The sequence below is a fragment of the Hyla sarda genome, chromosome 4 (genome assembly GCF_029499605.1).
Source record: "Hyla sarda isolate aHylSar1 chromosome 4, aHylSar1.hap1, whole genome shotgun sequence".
NCBI lineage: Eukaryota > Metazoa > Chordata > Amphibia > Anura > Hylidae > Hyla > Hyla sarda.
This window is the reverse complement of record NC_079192.1, coordinates 17,129,735-17,146,582: the sequence shown is the minus strand read 5'-3', so window position 1 is coordinate 17,146,582 and position 16,848 is coordinate 17,129,735. Positions and strand designations below refer to the sequence as shown.

Sequence of the window (16,848 nt, the reverse complement as noted above, 5' to 3'; positions counted from 1 at the left end):
CTGGTCCCGGCTTCAGATACATGCCGGGACCGACCCGATATGACACTGGGTCACCGCGTGACCCCACGTTATATCGCGGGAGCCTGCCAAGGACGTAAATATACGTCCTTGGTCGTTAAGGGGTTAACCTGCAAAAAGGATCTCTGGTCCACCATGGTGACCTCCGGCAGGAAGAGACCCAACAAGCCGGGCGATTTCAGGTCCCTGCAGCAGTTTTTATGGCGGGGAAGCCCGGTTGCTCGGGAGCCTAAAGATGGCGCGGACCCTCCTGTCTCTCAACGAGAGAACTTCAGAACCCCGAGATCCCAACTACCGCTACCACAGAGAAAAGGCAGATCGGCCACCCTAAGGTAGGAGACATGAAGCTGCCTACCAGAGCCCAGAAGGACTGTGTGCTACCTCTTCTTCCAGCTGTGGAGTCCAACATGGCGGACACTGGAGAGGGTGATGATACCTTACCCCTGCCTCCAAGCGAAACCTCCACTACCTGGTGGCTCTCCCCACCAGTTTGCATCATCCCCGCAGGTCAGCCCTGTCAAGCAAAAACCTCAACTTACCTCAAACACTGTGAATGACTGGACGGCAGAGTAGGTAGAAGACCCGGGCAACCAGAGGGATGAGGGGGACATGTTTGCTACGTACCAGACCTCTGATAGAACCGTCTACAAGACTGCACTGAAAGATATGCTCCAACTTCTCTGATCCTCCCTTCATAGAGACTTCTCCTCCTTGCTGGCTCTGGTCAGAACTTCAGTGAGAGTCCTGGAACAGAAAGTGATGCATGTGGAAAGCAAAATCGTGTCCTTTGCTGAAGCGCACAACGGGCTGGTAGATTCCCACAATGCCTTAGATGATACAGTAGCTGCGGTTAACTCATTTACTACCAGTATTCAATGCGGCTGTAGAAACGGGTTCTCTTTCCACGGACATGCTGGACGCTCTTATCACGACATTTCCCAAACCTGGCAAACCTACTGGCCAATTATCGACCTAATTATCGAGCTATATTTCTACCTAATGGTAATGCAAAAATATATGCAAAGATATTGGCTTCGCAACTGTGCCCACATATACCGACGTTACTGGGACGGGATCAAGTAGGTTTTACTTTGGGGAGACAGGCCCCGGACAATACGAGGAGAGTGATTTCTATTTTACAACATTGCGTACGAGGACGAATAGCTAAATTTTTTTTTTACCTTAGATGCTGAGAAAGCATTCGACAGGGTGAACTGGCAATATTCATCTTCAGCCTTGAGAGCCTTCGGTTTTGAAGGTTCCATTCTTACTGTCATACAAGCTCTATATTCCAACCCGGTAACGAGTGTATTTACTAATGGTGCGAGATCCAGCTGGTTCACCCTGTCAAATGGCACGTGCTAGGGATGCCCCCTGTCGCCGTTAATTTTTCTAATCACCATAGAACCGCTGGCGCAGGTTATATGCCTGCGAGCAGACATCAAAGGGGTGACTATAGGCGGAGTAGAGCATAAATTGGCACTTTTCGCAAACGACGTCCTTCTAACTCTGACGGATCCCCTTTCCTCCCTGACATCCCTTTTTCAAACGCTCGACTCTTTTAGCCTACTATCATACTAAAAATTAAATGTTGCCAAATTACAAAAACTCCCAATTGACTTCCCCTCTGCCTTATTAAACGCACTAAAACCCAAATTTCCCCTGGACTGGCAGAAACCGTCTGTCTCGTATCTGGGGATACAACTCACGCACCCATCTTCTTCACTTTTTCAAACCAACTATCTCCCACTCCTCTCTAACTTCTCCTTCTCTATTACAAAATGTAAAAAGCAAATCATGTCCTGGTTTGGCAGACTAGCAGCCTTCAAAATGCTCCTGCTTCCGAAACTTTTGTACCTATTTCGTACTTTACCGATAGCAATCCCTAAATCATTTTTTATCTCGATGAACAAGTTACTTGATAGCTTCATCTGGAACCTAAAGCGCCCCAGAGTTTCCAGAGGGGTTATGATACATAATAGGTTATCGGGTGGTATGGGGAGGCCTGACATTGAAGGACACTATAAAGCATGTATCCTTGACCAGATGAGAAATTGGTGGTCCGGTAAGCCTGACAAGCTATGAGTCACATTGGAACAATCTTATAGCCCAGGGTGTTCCTTGAAATCTGGGATGATAGCCGCACTCTCTCATAAAAGTTTAGCCAAAACACACCTCTCAGCTATTGATCTTACAGAACAAATATGGAGATCTAGCCTTAAAACTTTCCCTAACCCTATCAAATGCCCCACTGGGTCTATACCAATAGATCACTTATCTCTCTATATCCCGGATCTGGATCTTACAGCCTGGATATTACAGACATCTTAGACGACAACGGCACAGTACATTTCCCAACAATTAGGGAGAGGTTCCTTATCTCACATAAAGAATTCTACAAGAGCCTATAAATTAGAAGTCTTATCAACACAGGGGTGCTTGATACTAAAAAAAATACCTGCAAGGCTATTAGGGCTCTTCAACTCCTCCAATAGGGGCATTTCCTATTTCTATGACTCTTTGGGAAACAAATCTAATGTGACCTCGTTTCCCTACATGCTGAGGTGGGAACATGATTTACAACTCACTATCACCCTAGAACAGTGGCAGGCTGCCTTTAGAAATATCTGTTGCATTTTCAAATGCGCAAATCACCAGGAAGCCATGTTAAAGACGATTCACCAATGGTTTTACGCACCTTACAGATTACATAAAATTGAACCTTCCTGCTCTGATAGCAGTTGGAGGAGCTGCAGGAATGTGGGTACTCTGTTGCATACACTGTGGGAATGTCCGGTACTTCAGCCAGTCTGGAGGGGTATTGAATTAGTAATAACTACAGTAGATTACTGGGAACTGCACAGCCCCTTTCCCCAAAGACAGCACTACTAATGGTAGACTTAGACAAGTACCCTCCCCCCCCCCCCCACTTCCAGAACCGTTATAGCTCATCTCCTTATGTCCACTAAGCTCTTCATATCTAGGAAATGGAAGACTCCACCGGTACCTATTCTGTCAGAGATTCATACATATGTTAACCTCACGTGTGAATATGAAAGAACATTTGGCTAGCAAACTCCCGGGATCTATACTTTTTGAAGCAATGGGATTTGTGGATTCATAGTCCACATTATGTTTCCCCTTTTTAAGACTATCCTGGACTGGGTGTCCTCAGCAATATACTTCTCTTTTTGTCTTTATTTTCTTCCCTTTCTTTCTTTCTTTCTCCCCCTTTATGAGAGAAGTTTACTACTTACCTCCATGATATGATTGAGAAGAGAACTTCTCATTTCTGTAGTAATTAGAGACTTAATAGCCTCCAGTCGTTTTTATTTTGTTTCACTAGGCAGTTTGTTTTTCTTATGCATTAATGCTCATTCAAGTTCCAATGACAATGCATATGGATGGACAACAAAGACTGGTCGACACTGGGACTCATCCATGTTTTTCCTGAAGGACTGTTGCTTTTCGGGAATTTGGACATTTATAACTGTTAGATTGTTAGCTGTTTCTGTTAGATTCCCTGATAGGGTTAGACGTTTTTACTCTGAGTGCCTTATGTCATGGTACTTTGTATACATTGTATCACACTATGTTTGTCTTTATGAAAACAATAAAATGTTTAAAATTAAACAAATATAGAAAGCAAAATGAGAAATGAGAAAAAATATCACCAAGAATTCTAAAAAAACATGTTTAACATAAAAACCTGATTTAAACAATAAGCCATTACCGATGACACATTCTCTTTAACAAAGGTTACAGCGAGATATTCTGTCATTATAGTGGAATATGCCACATGAAGACTCAACATGGCCCACAGAGTTGAGAGCAGAGGGACTAACATTAATAATATTTATTAATAGAGTATAGCAAACTTGGAAGGTGTTCAGTTTGCAGCAAAGAAAGGGTTAAGTTGTGTGCGAGCAGCAGCGCAACTTAACTCTTTTCTCACAGTATAGCAGCGCATCCGCTGGTTAACTGTAACATCTTGCTTGGCTGAGCGATATACGCCGACCCAGCAAGGAAGGAGTTAATTTGTGTTAACTCCTTTTTGGTGGGGGTAGGGTGCTGGTGGTGTATTTATTATACTGAATAATGTGTCCAGTGAAGAAAGCTGGTAGCTGGTTGGGGCCTTTTTTTGTGTAGCTCCGCCTCTAGTGATGATGTCACAAGGAGGGGGAGCTACACAAGAAAAGCACAAAACAAGCGACAAGATGGTAAGTATTACTCTCTTCACTTTACACATTATACAGCTGTATAATGTATACACCCCCTCCTCCAAGGAGTTAACTAGTGCTGCTCAGCAGTGCTAATTAATTTCTTCATTGCTGGGCTGAGCTGTAATCGTGGCTATCATCTACAGGCACAGCTCAGCCCCGACATTGCCAGGTTTGTGCAAATTCAGATCAAATCCGGGTTAGGGAGGTTCAGCTCACTCAACTCTATTTACTAATAATAATATTTATTTATATAACGCCAACAGATTTCACATAAGTTTACAATTCTGGGGATAAAAATAAATACAAGTATCAAACATTACAATATTTTGCACTAAATATTCAAACAGGAGGAGTGAGGACCCCACTCTCGAGCACTTACTGTCTATGAAGAATGGGGCTGAGACAAAAAGCAGAAATTGCTTTATTGATACAATGGTCCAGCCATGTTTTATAAAAAGGGTAGGTTACTTAACCCCTTAAGAACGCAGGGTGTATGGGTAAGCCCCCTTTCTCGAGTCCTTAAGGACTGAGGGCGTACCTGTACACCCTGATCCAGCTAATGGGGTTTAAACCGTTCTCACGAGCGGAGAATGGGTTAAACCCTGTGGGTCCCTGTTGCTATGGGCAGCCAGGATCCATGGTTAATGCCGGGCATCGCTGATCAGGCTAATGCACGGCATTAACCCCTTAGACGCTGCAATCAAAGTTGATTGCGGAGTCTAAACTGAAAGTGAAACTTTCCCAGCAGCTCAGCGGAGCTGATAGGGACTATCGCGACAGAATCGCGATGTCCCGATCAGCTTACTGGACGACGGGAGGGTCCTCACCTGCCTCCTCCTCGTCCGATAGGAGATCTACTGCTCCATGCTGGCAGCAGGCTAGAGTAGCAGAGCGCCGGCAACACTGATCAATGCTATGCTATGACATATCATTGAACAGTGTATGCAATCAAAGATTGCATGGTATAGCCCCCTAAGGGGGCTAAAAAAAAGTAAATAGTGGTAAAAAAAAATAAGAGAATAAATGTGAATAAACCCACCCCCTAATAAAAAATTTTAATCAGCCGCCTTTTCCTATCTTTTTTAATAAAATAAAGTAATAAATAATCATATGTGGTACCACCACGTGCGAAAATGTACGAACTATTAGAATATAAGGTTAGCTAAACAGTACAGTCGATGGTGTACACGTAAAAAGAAATACCATTAAAATGTTATAGGGGTCAGAAGATGACAATTTTAAACATACTAATTTTGGTGCAAGTAGTTATAATTTTTTTAAAGTAGTAAAATAAATAAAACCTACATAAATTGGGTATCCTTGTAACCGAATGGACCTATAGAATAAAGATAATGTTTCATTTTTACCGAAAAGTGCACTGGGTAGAAACAGAAGCCCTAAAAATTAGCAAAATAGGTTTTTTTCTTTTCATTTCACGCCACAAATAATTTTTTTGCCGCAGATTATGTTATAAAATAAGTAATGTTGTTACAAAATACAATTAGCACACAAAAAACAAGCCCTTATAAGGCTCTGTAGGTGCAAAATTAAACACGTTATGATTTTCAGAAGATGAGGAGGAAGAAACGAAAGTGCAAAAACGGAAAAACGCTCAGTCCTTAAGGTGAAAATGAGTCCTTAAGGGGCTAAGGAAGGCGAACCAGTCAAAAACTAATATTTGAATGTCTAAAGTGCATAGAGCCTGGGGGAGACTACCAAATATGGCATTCTTGATGTTTCTAAGACCCAGGGGTCTCAAAAAGCGCGAAAGTCATAACAGGGGAGACCGTAGTTATCGGCCTGCTTGAAGATATGTGTCTTTAGGGCACGGTTAAAACTGTGGGTGTTGTAAATGAGTCTGAAGGTTTGGGGTATCACATTTCGGGGAATTAGTGCAGTACGAGCAAAGTCTTGGAGATGACAGCAAGACAATAAGTTCAATAAAACATGAAAGAAAAGTTGGTAGGCAGCAAATTGAGAGGAAAATATGTACAGGACAACTAAGGGTAAAAAGATGAAAAATGAAAAGAAAAATAGTTGAGAAAGTTGAGTAAAAATTTGAAATATGGAAAAGATGTCAATTGATATAGAGGATCAAAGAAATGTCATGTGTCATACAGAGAGCACTGCTTGACATACCCCACAATATTTAAAATGTTATTTACCATTCTGGAGTTAGGATTCTCCTAAATTTGTTTATTTAAAAAAAAATGTTAAATTACTTTTGCTTTTGAATATATGGTTATGGTATAATCATCCTTCACCACTATAATCAAAGTTCTAAGTCTTTGTATGTTAAAGTTTTCACAATTATTATTTTTTTTTTTTAGATCAGTCCATTATCAAGTGCTTCTCTTCTAGGTAATAGGAAAATGTTTCCATCCTTCTTCAGGGTGGCCGCGAGTGATCAATACCAATCCATTGGACTGGCTCAACTTCTTCTGAAATTTGGCTGGAAATGGGTTGGTATTGTAGCAAGTGACAATGATTATGGCCTACAAGGAATTTCCCCGATTAGACAAGAGTTAATCAAAGCCGGAGCATGTTTGGCTTTTACTCAATATATTCGTTTGAGTCAACCTGATCGCAATGCTCCTCGAATAGTGCAGACCATCAAAGAGTCCACAGCGACGGTTGTCCTTGTGTTTGCCTTTGAAGTTGATTTTCTTCCTATTGCGAATGAGTTGGTGAAGCAGAATGTCACAGGGAGAATTTTTATTGGTAATGCCGGTTGGGCCAGATCGACATTTTTGTCAACAAGTTATTATTTCCCAGTTTTAATTGGTGCACTTGGCTTGGCTAGCAATGATTATGTAATACCGGGCTTCGACCAGTTCCTAAAGAATATTCGTCCTCTCGCATCTAAAGGACCAAATTGGGTGATGCAATATTGGGAGACTATCTATAACTGCACATTTTCTTATAGTGACAACAGTATAAGTTCTGTGAAGACTCCGGTGAGGAACTGCACCGGAATGGAACAGCGAGATGAAAGAATTTACAGTTCTACATTTGTCAAGAGTCTATTATATACTTCTTATATGTACGCTTCTGTGCACACCGTGGCTAGAGCTTTAAATGATCTAAAAATCTGCAAGCCAGGAGAGGGACCATTTTATAATGGGACCTGTGCGAACCTCTGGAATTTCAAACCATGGCAGGTAAATGTAGAGAATGGATCTGAATGATGAAATCTACCAACAATAATAACTTTCTGGTATAATGTACAGTGTTCACAAAGCTTTCCCAATTTAAAATCAAATGCAAATCTTTACCCAAAAGGGTACTCCAACGTTTACCATTTAAAAAAAAAAAAAAATCATGCCCAGACTGCCAACATGAAAACAAAAAGCCTCTTCTTATCTCCTGATGCTTCCCTGTTGCCTCCGGTATAGCTACTCTGATCCCCGCTGCAATATTCTTCCTGATGCCGGGGGTTGACCTGTCAGACTGCAGCTCAGCTAATTGTTGCCCTCAGTAATGTCACGCATCGGCCAATGATTAGTTAAATACCGGTGTGTCGTTTCAGCCCCAGCTCTGGTCTTCTTCCAGGTCACACTGCTGCTTAAAGGGGTACTCCGCCCCTAGACATCTTATCCCCTATCCAAAGGATAGGGGATAAGATGTCAGATCACGGGGGTCCTGCTGCTGGGGACCCCCGGGATCTCGGCTGCGGCACCCCACTATCATTATTGCACAGAGCAGACTCGCTCCATGCGTAATGACCAGCGATACACGGGCCGGAGCATCTAGACGTCATGGCTCCGCCCCCTCGTGACATCACAGCCCGCCCCTTAATGCAAGTCTATGTGAGGGGGCGTGATGGTCGCCACATCCCCTCCCATAGACTTGTATTGAGGGGGTAGGCCGTTACGTCACAAGGGGGCGGAGCCCTGACATAACAATGCTCCGGCCCCTGTATTGCTCGTCATAACGCAGTGAGTGAGTCTGCTCTGTGCAATAATGATAGTGGGGTGCCGCAGCCGAGATACCGGGGATTCCCAGCATAAGATGTCCAGGGGCAGAGTACCCCTTTAACCAATCACTGGCCAAGGTGGTACATAGCTGGGGCCATCTATTAGCTGAGCTGCTGTCTGATGAGTTGAACCCCGGCACCAGGAAAGGATTGTACTGGGCATCAGAGCAGAAATACTGAAGGCAATAGAGGAGCAGCGGGAGGTAAGTAAAGAATTTAATTTTTTTTTTATGCCGAAAGCCTGGGCAGGATTTGAAAAAAAAAAGTTAACCACTAATTCTTCAATTTGGGAAATCATTCTAAGTTTGTCCCTTAGACCCAATGCAAACTATTTGATCCCCTGCTGATTTTTTTGTTTGTCCACTGAAACATAGAATGTGTCGGCATATAAGAACTATTTAGCCCATCTAGTCTGCCCAATATTCTGAATACAATGAATAGTCCCTGGTCCTATCTTATATGAAGGATAGTCTTATGCCTATCCCATGCATGCTTAACCCCTTAAGGACTGAGCGATTTCACGTTTTTGCATTTTCGTTTTTCCTCCTTGCCTTTAAAAAATCATAACCCTTTCAATTTTGCACCTAAAAATCTGTATTATGGCTTATTTTTTGCGCCACCAATTCTGCTTTACAGTGACATTAGTCATTTTACCGAAAAATCCACGACAAAACGGAAATAAAATTCATTGTGCAACAAACTTGAAGAAAAAATGCCATTTTGTAAATTTTGGGGGCTTTCGTTTCTACGCAGTACATTTTTCGGTAAAAATTATACCCTACTTATAGGTTTGATTTTGTATCACTTCAGAAAAAAATCATAAATACATGCAGGAAAATGTATACGTTTAAAATTGTCATTTTCTGAGCCCTATAACTTTTTTATTTTTCTGTGTTCAGGGCGCTATTAGGGCTCATTTTTTTGCGCCGTGATCTTAAGTTTTTAGCGGTACCATTTTTGTTCTGATCAGACTTTTTGATCACTTTTCATTAACTTTTTTGGGGTATAAAAAGTGATCAAAAATGCGCTATTTTGGACTTTGGAATTTTTTTTGCGCGTACGCCATTGAACATGCGGTTTTAAAAGCAGTATATTTTTATAATTCTGACATTTCCGCACGCGGTGATACCACATATGTTTATTTTTATTAACACTGTTTTATTTTGTTACAAGGAAATGCTGGGTGATTTAAACTTTTAGTTCAGAACGGAATACCTGAAAGGGTTAACTTTTATTTTACACTTTTTTTTGCGAGCTCATAGCTCCTATAGGGACCTATGAGCTTGCAATGGCTGATTTCATTCACAGATTGTTGCCTTGCCGTTGCATGGCAACAAGCTGTGTAATCGGCGGTTGATTGCTCCAGCCTGTAACTCATGGAGCAATCAATCAGAGCCGGGACACCGACGGAAGAAGGTAGGGACCTTCTTCTCTCCAGGTAGCTGATCGGGGCATCGCGATTTTATCGCGATGACCCCGAACAGCCCGACTGAGCAGCCGGGAAGCATTTACTTTCACTTTCGATGCGGCGCTCAGCTTTGAGCGCCGCATCGGAAGGGTTAATAGCGTGTGACCGAACGATCGCGGCCGCATGCTATTAGCCGTGGGTCCCGGCTGTGAATAGGCGCCCGGACCATCCCGCTATGACGCGGGGTCCCGCCAGGACCCCACGTTATAGACAGGGACCGGACTTAGGACGGAAGGAGTTAAAGGGGTATTCCAGGAAAATACTTTTTTTTTTATATCAACTGGCTCCAGAAAGTTAAACAGATGTATAAATTACTTTCTATGAAAAAAAATCTTAATTCTTCCGGTAGTTATCAGCTAGAGATGAGCGAATTTACAGTGATTGGATTTGTCACAAACTTCTCGGCTCGGCAGTTGATGACTTTTCCTTCATAAATCAGTTCAGCTTTCAGGTGCTCCCGTGGGCTGGAAAAGGTGGATACAGTCCTAGGAGAGAGTCTTCAAGGACTGTATCCACTTTTCCAGCCCACCGGAGCACCTGAAAGCTGAACTGATTAATGCAGGATAAGTCATCAACTGCCGAGCCGAGAAGTTTGTGACGAATCAAATCACTGTAAATTTGCTCATCTCTATTATCAGCTGCTGAAGTTGAGTTGTTCTTTTCTGTCTGACAACAGTGCTCTCTGCTGACACCTCTGCTTGTCTCAGGAACTGTCCAGAGTAGGAGCAAATCCCCATAGCAAACCTGTAATGCTTCAAACATTTCCTTAGACACGTATAGGTGTCAGCAGAGAGCACTGTGGTCAGAAAGAACAACTCAACTTCAGCAGCTGATAACTACTGGAAGGATTAAGCTTTTTGTAATAGAAGTAATTTACAAATCTGTTTAACTTTCTGGAGCCAGTTGATATCATTTTTTTTCCTGGAACACCCCTTTAAAATCATTCCCTGTATTTGCAGCTGCTACTTTTGTAGGAAGGCTATTCCATGCATCAACTACTCTCTCAGTAAAATAAATGATCAGTCTGTAATTTCATTGGTCAGTTTATTTAAACAGAATAACAATAAAAAAATCCAGAAAAACACAGTTCTAATAGGATATGAATTGATTTGCATTTTACTAGTGAAATAAGTATTTTATCCCCTATTAATTAGCAACATTTCTGGCTCCGAGTTGTCTTTTATACAGATAATGAGCTTAGATTAGGAGCACTCTCTTAAAGCGCAACTGTCAGGACTGTTGACCCCCACAACTTAAAGGGGTACTCCGGCTCTAAGACATCTTATCCCCTATCCAAAGGATAGGGGATAAGATGCCTGATCGCGGAGGTCCTGCCGCTGGGGACCCCTGTGATCTTTCACGCAGCACCTTGTTACCATCAGCCCCCTGAGCATGTTCGCTACGGGTCTGATGACTGCCGATCATGGGGCCAGAGTATTGCTCCACCCCTGTGTGATGTCACGCCCCGCCCCCTCAATGCAAGCCTGTGTGTGACAGCTGTCATGCCCCCTCCCATAGGCATGCATTGAGGGGGTGCAGCGTGACGTCACACAGGGACGGAGCCGTGACATCACAATACTTCGGCCCCGTGATCGGCAGTTATCAGACCCGGAGCGAACATGCTCCTGGGGCTGATGGTAACGAGGTGCTGCGTGAAAGATCACGGTGGTCCGCAGTGGCTGGATCCCCGCGATCAGGCATCTTATCCCCTATCCTTTGGATAGGGGATAAGATGTCTTAGAGCCGGAGTACCCCTTTAAGTTGTGGGGGTCAACAGTCCTGACAGTTGCGCTTTAAGAGAGTGCCAGTTTGTGGAAGATGATGAGAAGCATAGTGCAGCTTTACCTGGCTGCTTTTTTAGTAATAAATACCTATAATGAATACCCATAATAAACACTAGACCAATGTATTAAATTACAATTACATGCTTATTAGAATATTAAATAAAAAACATTTAAAATGGACAGCGCGAGTCAGACTAACCTGACTACTGTGAGGTAAATAGAACAAACAAGATAAAGTGCGTAGACCACAGTCGGACACTATGGGGCCACCAGTATATTAACCATATACATAAATAATGAAGCTATGCAACAATCTTGAACTTTAATAGGTGTAAAAAACGACATAGTCATATTGCCGGCATGTACTGGGTCCGCAGAAAACATGGGAGACCTACAAATACTCTGCAGAGGTGTGAATCTGCTGCACAATTATGCACCACACTTCCTCCAATATAGCCAGCAGAGTCAAGAGAAAGGTATATTCACATAAGGCTGGGTTCACATCACGTTTTTCCCAATACGGGACCGCTTACGGCTGGGGGAGCTAAAACCTTGCACTCCGTATCTCAGCCGTATGCCGTCCGTATTTAAACACTGACTCCGGTTGGCTCATTTTTGCCCCGTATGCGGTTTCCCACCGGACCTAAAATCGTAGTCGACCCCGATTTTAGGTGCGGTGTGAAAACCGCATAAAGGGCAAAAATGAGCCGACCAGAGTCAGCGTTTCACTCCGGTTGGCTCATTGAAATGAATTACATACGGGCGGCATACGGCTGAGATAGGGAGCGCAAGGTTTTAGCTCCCCCAGCCGTAAGCGGTCCCGTATTGGGAAAAACGTGATGTGAACCCAGCCTACGCAAGCAGACAAAGTACCGAACCTAGCAAATACACCATCACAGAGCATCCGCACCCCAACACCATTTCACCATCAGGCTTCCTCAGGGAGGGAGGACTTATTTTACTGAGTAAAATACAAATCAATTCATAACTTTTATTAGTTTTTATGGCTTTTTTTAATGTTATTCTGTCTCTTACTGCTCAAATAAACCAACTGTTAAAACTACTGACTATTTTAGTCAAGGTCCTCTTTGGTCATTGAAACACTTTGTTGGCTTATGATTTCACTACTTGATTTTCCCATTGATTTGCAGCTTACATACTATATAAGGAAGGTCAAGTCAGCTTCGAACAATGGAAAAGAAAACTACTTCGATGAGAGTGAGGATTCAACTGTCGCCTATGGAATCGTGAACTGGCAAATGAAACCAGATGGAACTGTGACGCAAGTTAAGATTGGAAAATTTAGTATCTCAGGCCCCCCAGATAAAGCCCTGGTCCTTAACTCAAGTCTGATCTCATGGCCTACTGGAGGTCAACAGGTGAGATGTTAAAGGAGTACTCCGGTGGATTTTATTGATGTATTTTTTTAAATCAGCTGATGCCAGAAAGTTAAACAGATTTGTAAATTACTTCTATTAAAAAATCCTAATCCTTCCAGTACATATTAGGGGCTATATACTACAGAGGAAATTATTTTCTTTTTGGATTTCTTTTGTGTCACGACCACAGTGCTCTCTGCTGACACCTCTGTCCATGTCAGGAACTGTCCAGAGCAGGAGGAAAATCCCCAAACAGATGCTGCTCTGGACAGTTACTAAAGGATAGGGGATAAGATGTCTGATCATGGGGGTTCTGCCGCTGGGGACCCCCGTGATCTCCTTGCAGCATCTGGCGTTCGTTTAGAGCATCAGGTGCAGCGCCAGAGGCTCTTGATGTCGTGGCCATGCCTCGCTTGTGATGTCACGGCCAAGCCCCCTCAATGCAAGTCTATGGGAGGGGGTGTGAAGTTTGCTCCGTGCACCGGATGTCTGGAGTGCCACAGCCAATATCTTGGGGGTCCCCAGGGGCAGGACCCCCGTGATCAGACATCTTATCCCCTATCATTTGGATAGGGGATAAGATGTCTAGGGGCGAAGAACCCCTTTAAGGTGGTGGTTGTACCTTTATGATCTACACTGCTCTTCGTTATGAATAAGTGGTTGGCCTGAAAAGAGTCTAGATTATAATTATAAACCTTGTACTAATGTTTTCTGAGGACATTGACCCCTCCATCAACTTTCAACATATACATTATTTCTCGTTTGCATGTTGCATAGTAAATACAGTATACAGGTGAAACTCGAAAAAATTTGAATATCGTGCAAAAGTTCATTATTTCATTATTTCATTAGTGCAACTTAAAAGGAAAGGAAGCATGAAGTGCACCAAAATCTCCTGGTAGAAGGATGTGTTGACCTTGGACTTAAAGAGTATTCTGGCTTTATACATCTTTTCCCCTATCCAAAGGATAGGGGATAAGGTGTATGATCGCAGGGGTCCCGCCGCTGAGGACCCCCGTGATCTCGGTGTGGTCCCCGGCATTCTGTGCCGGCGCTGCCTCAAAGACGGGGACGTGACATCACGGCCATGACCCCTAGTGATGTCATGCACACCCCTTTTTCAGTGACCACACCCCCTTTCCCAGATGGTCACACCCCTTTTTGGGTTTTTTCCAAATCAAATAGAAAGTTGGTCGGGTTTTTAAAATTCTGTTGCAGATAAAATTCTGGCGCAATGAGCACATCTGGCGCAAACCTGACAAAACATGTCGGGTTTATAATAGTAAATCAGGGCCACTATTTCTTTGTGGTAGTCTGTGGCAATTCTTCTGTACCTTCCCAGAGGAAGAAAGCCAGGCACAGTGCCGCATCTGCAAGCGGAAAGCAATTACTGCTCTGCGTAAGCACATGGAGCGCCATCACAAGGCTGTGTGGGACTGTCAAAAGATCCCAAAATGTGATCAAAACCTTGAGGCTGCAGTTCCCAATCTGTGTAGTGTGTCTGGCAGCCCGGCCTCATCCACAGGCAGTGCAGTTTCTGTCTTGTTCTAATCACTGTCATGTAGTGTTCCTCCTACTCCATCCACTCAGCTATTTATAATGGAATCTATATCCCTCGGAAAAAAAAACTGTATTTACCCAGTCATCCAGATGTTGTGCAGTGTTGTAGGTGGTGCAGTTGCTTCGGTACCATCTAGTTAAATCCACAGCCTATAGGCATTTAATGGGGTACACCAAGCCTAGGTGGTATATATTTAGTTGCCATTACTTTTCTTAAAAAAAAAAAAAAAAGCCATCACCGCCTTTCACCATTATTTGGAGAACAGGGTGGGCTACTGCATTGAGTTGACAGTGTGCTGCTGGGGACCCCCGTGATCATGCACGCGGCACCCCGTTAAAATCAGACCCCGGAGTGTGTTCGCTCCGGGTCTGATTACTGTCGATCACAGGGCCGGAGCATTCTGAAGTTACGGCTCCGCCCCCTTGTGACGTCACGCTCCACCCCCTCAATGCAAGCCTATGGGACGGGGCGTGACGCCCCGTCCCATAGGCTTGCATTGAGGGGGCGGAGCGTGACATCATACGGGGTGGAGCCGTGACATCACAGATTCATCAATACATGTTTTATTGTTTCATAAATAAAACATTGCAGAAAAAAGTATCTAAAAAATGATCGGAATTATACAATAAAATCCTTTTATACTACCAGGTCCCACGTTCTGTCTGTAGCGAGAGTTGTCCTCTGGGATTTAGGAAGGCAGCTATTCAGGGCCAACCTATCTGCTGCTTTGAGTGTGTTCCTTGTCTACAAGATGAGATCAGCAATCAGACAGGTAAGTAGTCTCACAATAGTTTCCATGGATTTTTTTTTGTCAATTTTAAAATAATTATAATATTAATAACACCTCAAAAATAACAGCAACAATTATTATTATTTTATTCATATTTTGTTTTCTATGGAATGAAGTAAAAATGTGCAACTTTTTTTTATCTTCTCCAGATTCCATTAACTGTGTCAGGTGTCCATGGGACCAGTGGCCGAATTACGAAAAATCCAGCTGTCTCCCAAAACCCTTTGACTTCCTGTCTTATGAAGATGTGTTAGGAGCCATCTTAGCGGCATCCAGCTTGATTTCTTCCATTGTTCCTCTTCTTATTTTGAGGCTTTTTCTTAAATACAGAAATACCCCTATTGTAAAAGCCAGTAATTATTCTCTAAGTTGTCTTTTGTTGATGTCCCTTTGTCTCTGCTACTTCTCCTCCTTAGGGTTTATAGGATATCCAGAGCACACCAGATGTCTCCTGCGTCAGGTGACCTTTGGTCTGGTCTTCACTCTCTGTGTTGCTTGCATTTTGGCCAAGACGATCATGGTTGTATTTGCATTCATGGCCACCAAACCAGGAAGCAGTCTGAGAAAATGGACGACATTCAGGGTCTCCTATACGATTATTTTCATCTGTTGTCTGTTACAGTTCATCCTGTGTGCCACCTGGTTGTCCATTGCTCCGCCATTTGCACAACATAACACTGGCATTAGACCTGAAATCATCATTGTTGATTGTAATGAGGGATCACCCATCGCCTTCTGGACTATGTTGGGTTATCTCTTTCTTCTGGCCACCATAAGTTTCATTGTGGCATTCCTGGCCCGAAGACTTCCAGACCGTTTCAATGAAGCCCAGTATATTACATTCAGCATGTTGGCCTTCCTCAGTGTCTGGATATCTTACATCCCAGCCTCCCTCAGTGCACAGGGCAGGTACACAGTGGCTATGGAGATCTTCGCCATCTTAGCATCCAGTTGGGCTTTAGTCATATGTATGTTTCTTCCTAAATGTATTTTCATATTATTCATACCTAAGATGAATTCTAGGAACAATAACATACGAAAAACCAAGGATAGCACCGTATATGTTCTATGAAATTCTTCAAGGTTAACTGTTGATTCAATAACAACAATTATTAGTTTTAATACAAATTTGATACTGTATTATTATTAATAAATAATAAACTAAGATTGTATTTATTTATTATTGAGACAGGCCTGTGTTGGAAAGGTGTTGGTTTTGGTAAGTCAATATCAGTAAGATGTCTATATTCCATCATGATAAAAACTATTTCACTATTAAAGGTATATCCTATCAAAATGTCAAATAATGTATCTCTTTTTGTCATGTCCTAGTCCTCACAGAGAACTCCTAATGTGGAAAACGGCTGACCCCCACATTACAGTGGTCCCTCAACATACGATGGTAATCCGTTCCAAACTGACCATCGTTTGTTGAAACCATCGTATGTTGAGGGATCCGTGCAATGTAAAGTATAGGACAATGGTCTACAACCTGCGGACCGCAGGTTGTAGACCACTGTTAGAGGAACTTGTACTCACCTGTCCCCGTCGCTCCGGATCATCACCGCTGCCCGGGATGTCGCCGTCCATTGCTGTCGCCGCGTCCCCGGGGTGTCCCCGACGCTCCAGTAAGGCCTCTGCTTCCCCGA

The 16,848-nt window shown here is 43.1% G+C and overlaps 1 protein-coding gene across 1 annotated transcript in view; it reads left to right on the top strand.

Moving 5' to 3' along the window:
- The window catches only part of LOC130367586 (extracellular calcium-sensing receptor-like), a 43,294-nt gene extending 26,907 nt beyond the window's left edge, over positions 1-16,387 (top strand). Inside the window, exons 3-6 of the mRNA XM_056570096.1 lie at positions 7,168-7,402; positions 12,621-12,848; positions 15,058-15,181; positions 15,349-16,387. Of these exons, the coding sequence (XP_056426071.1) occupies positions 7,168-7,402; positions 12,621-12,848; positions 15,058-15,181; positions 15,349-16,271 (1,510 nt within the window). The 3' untranslated portion in view covers positions 16,272-16,387. The remainder of the gene's footprint in view (positions 1-7,167; positions 7,403-12,620; positions 12,849-15,057; positions 15,182-15,348) is intronic.
- The last annotated feature ends 461 nt before the right edge of the window (positions 16,388-16,848 follow it).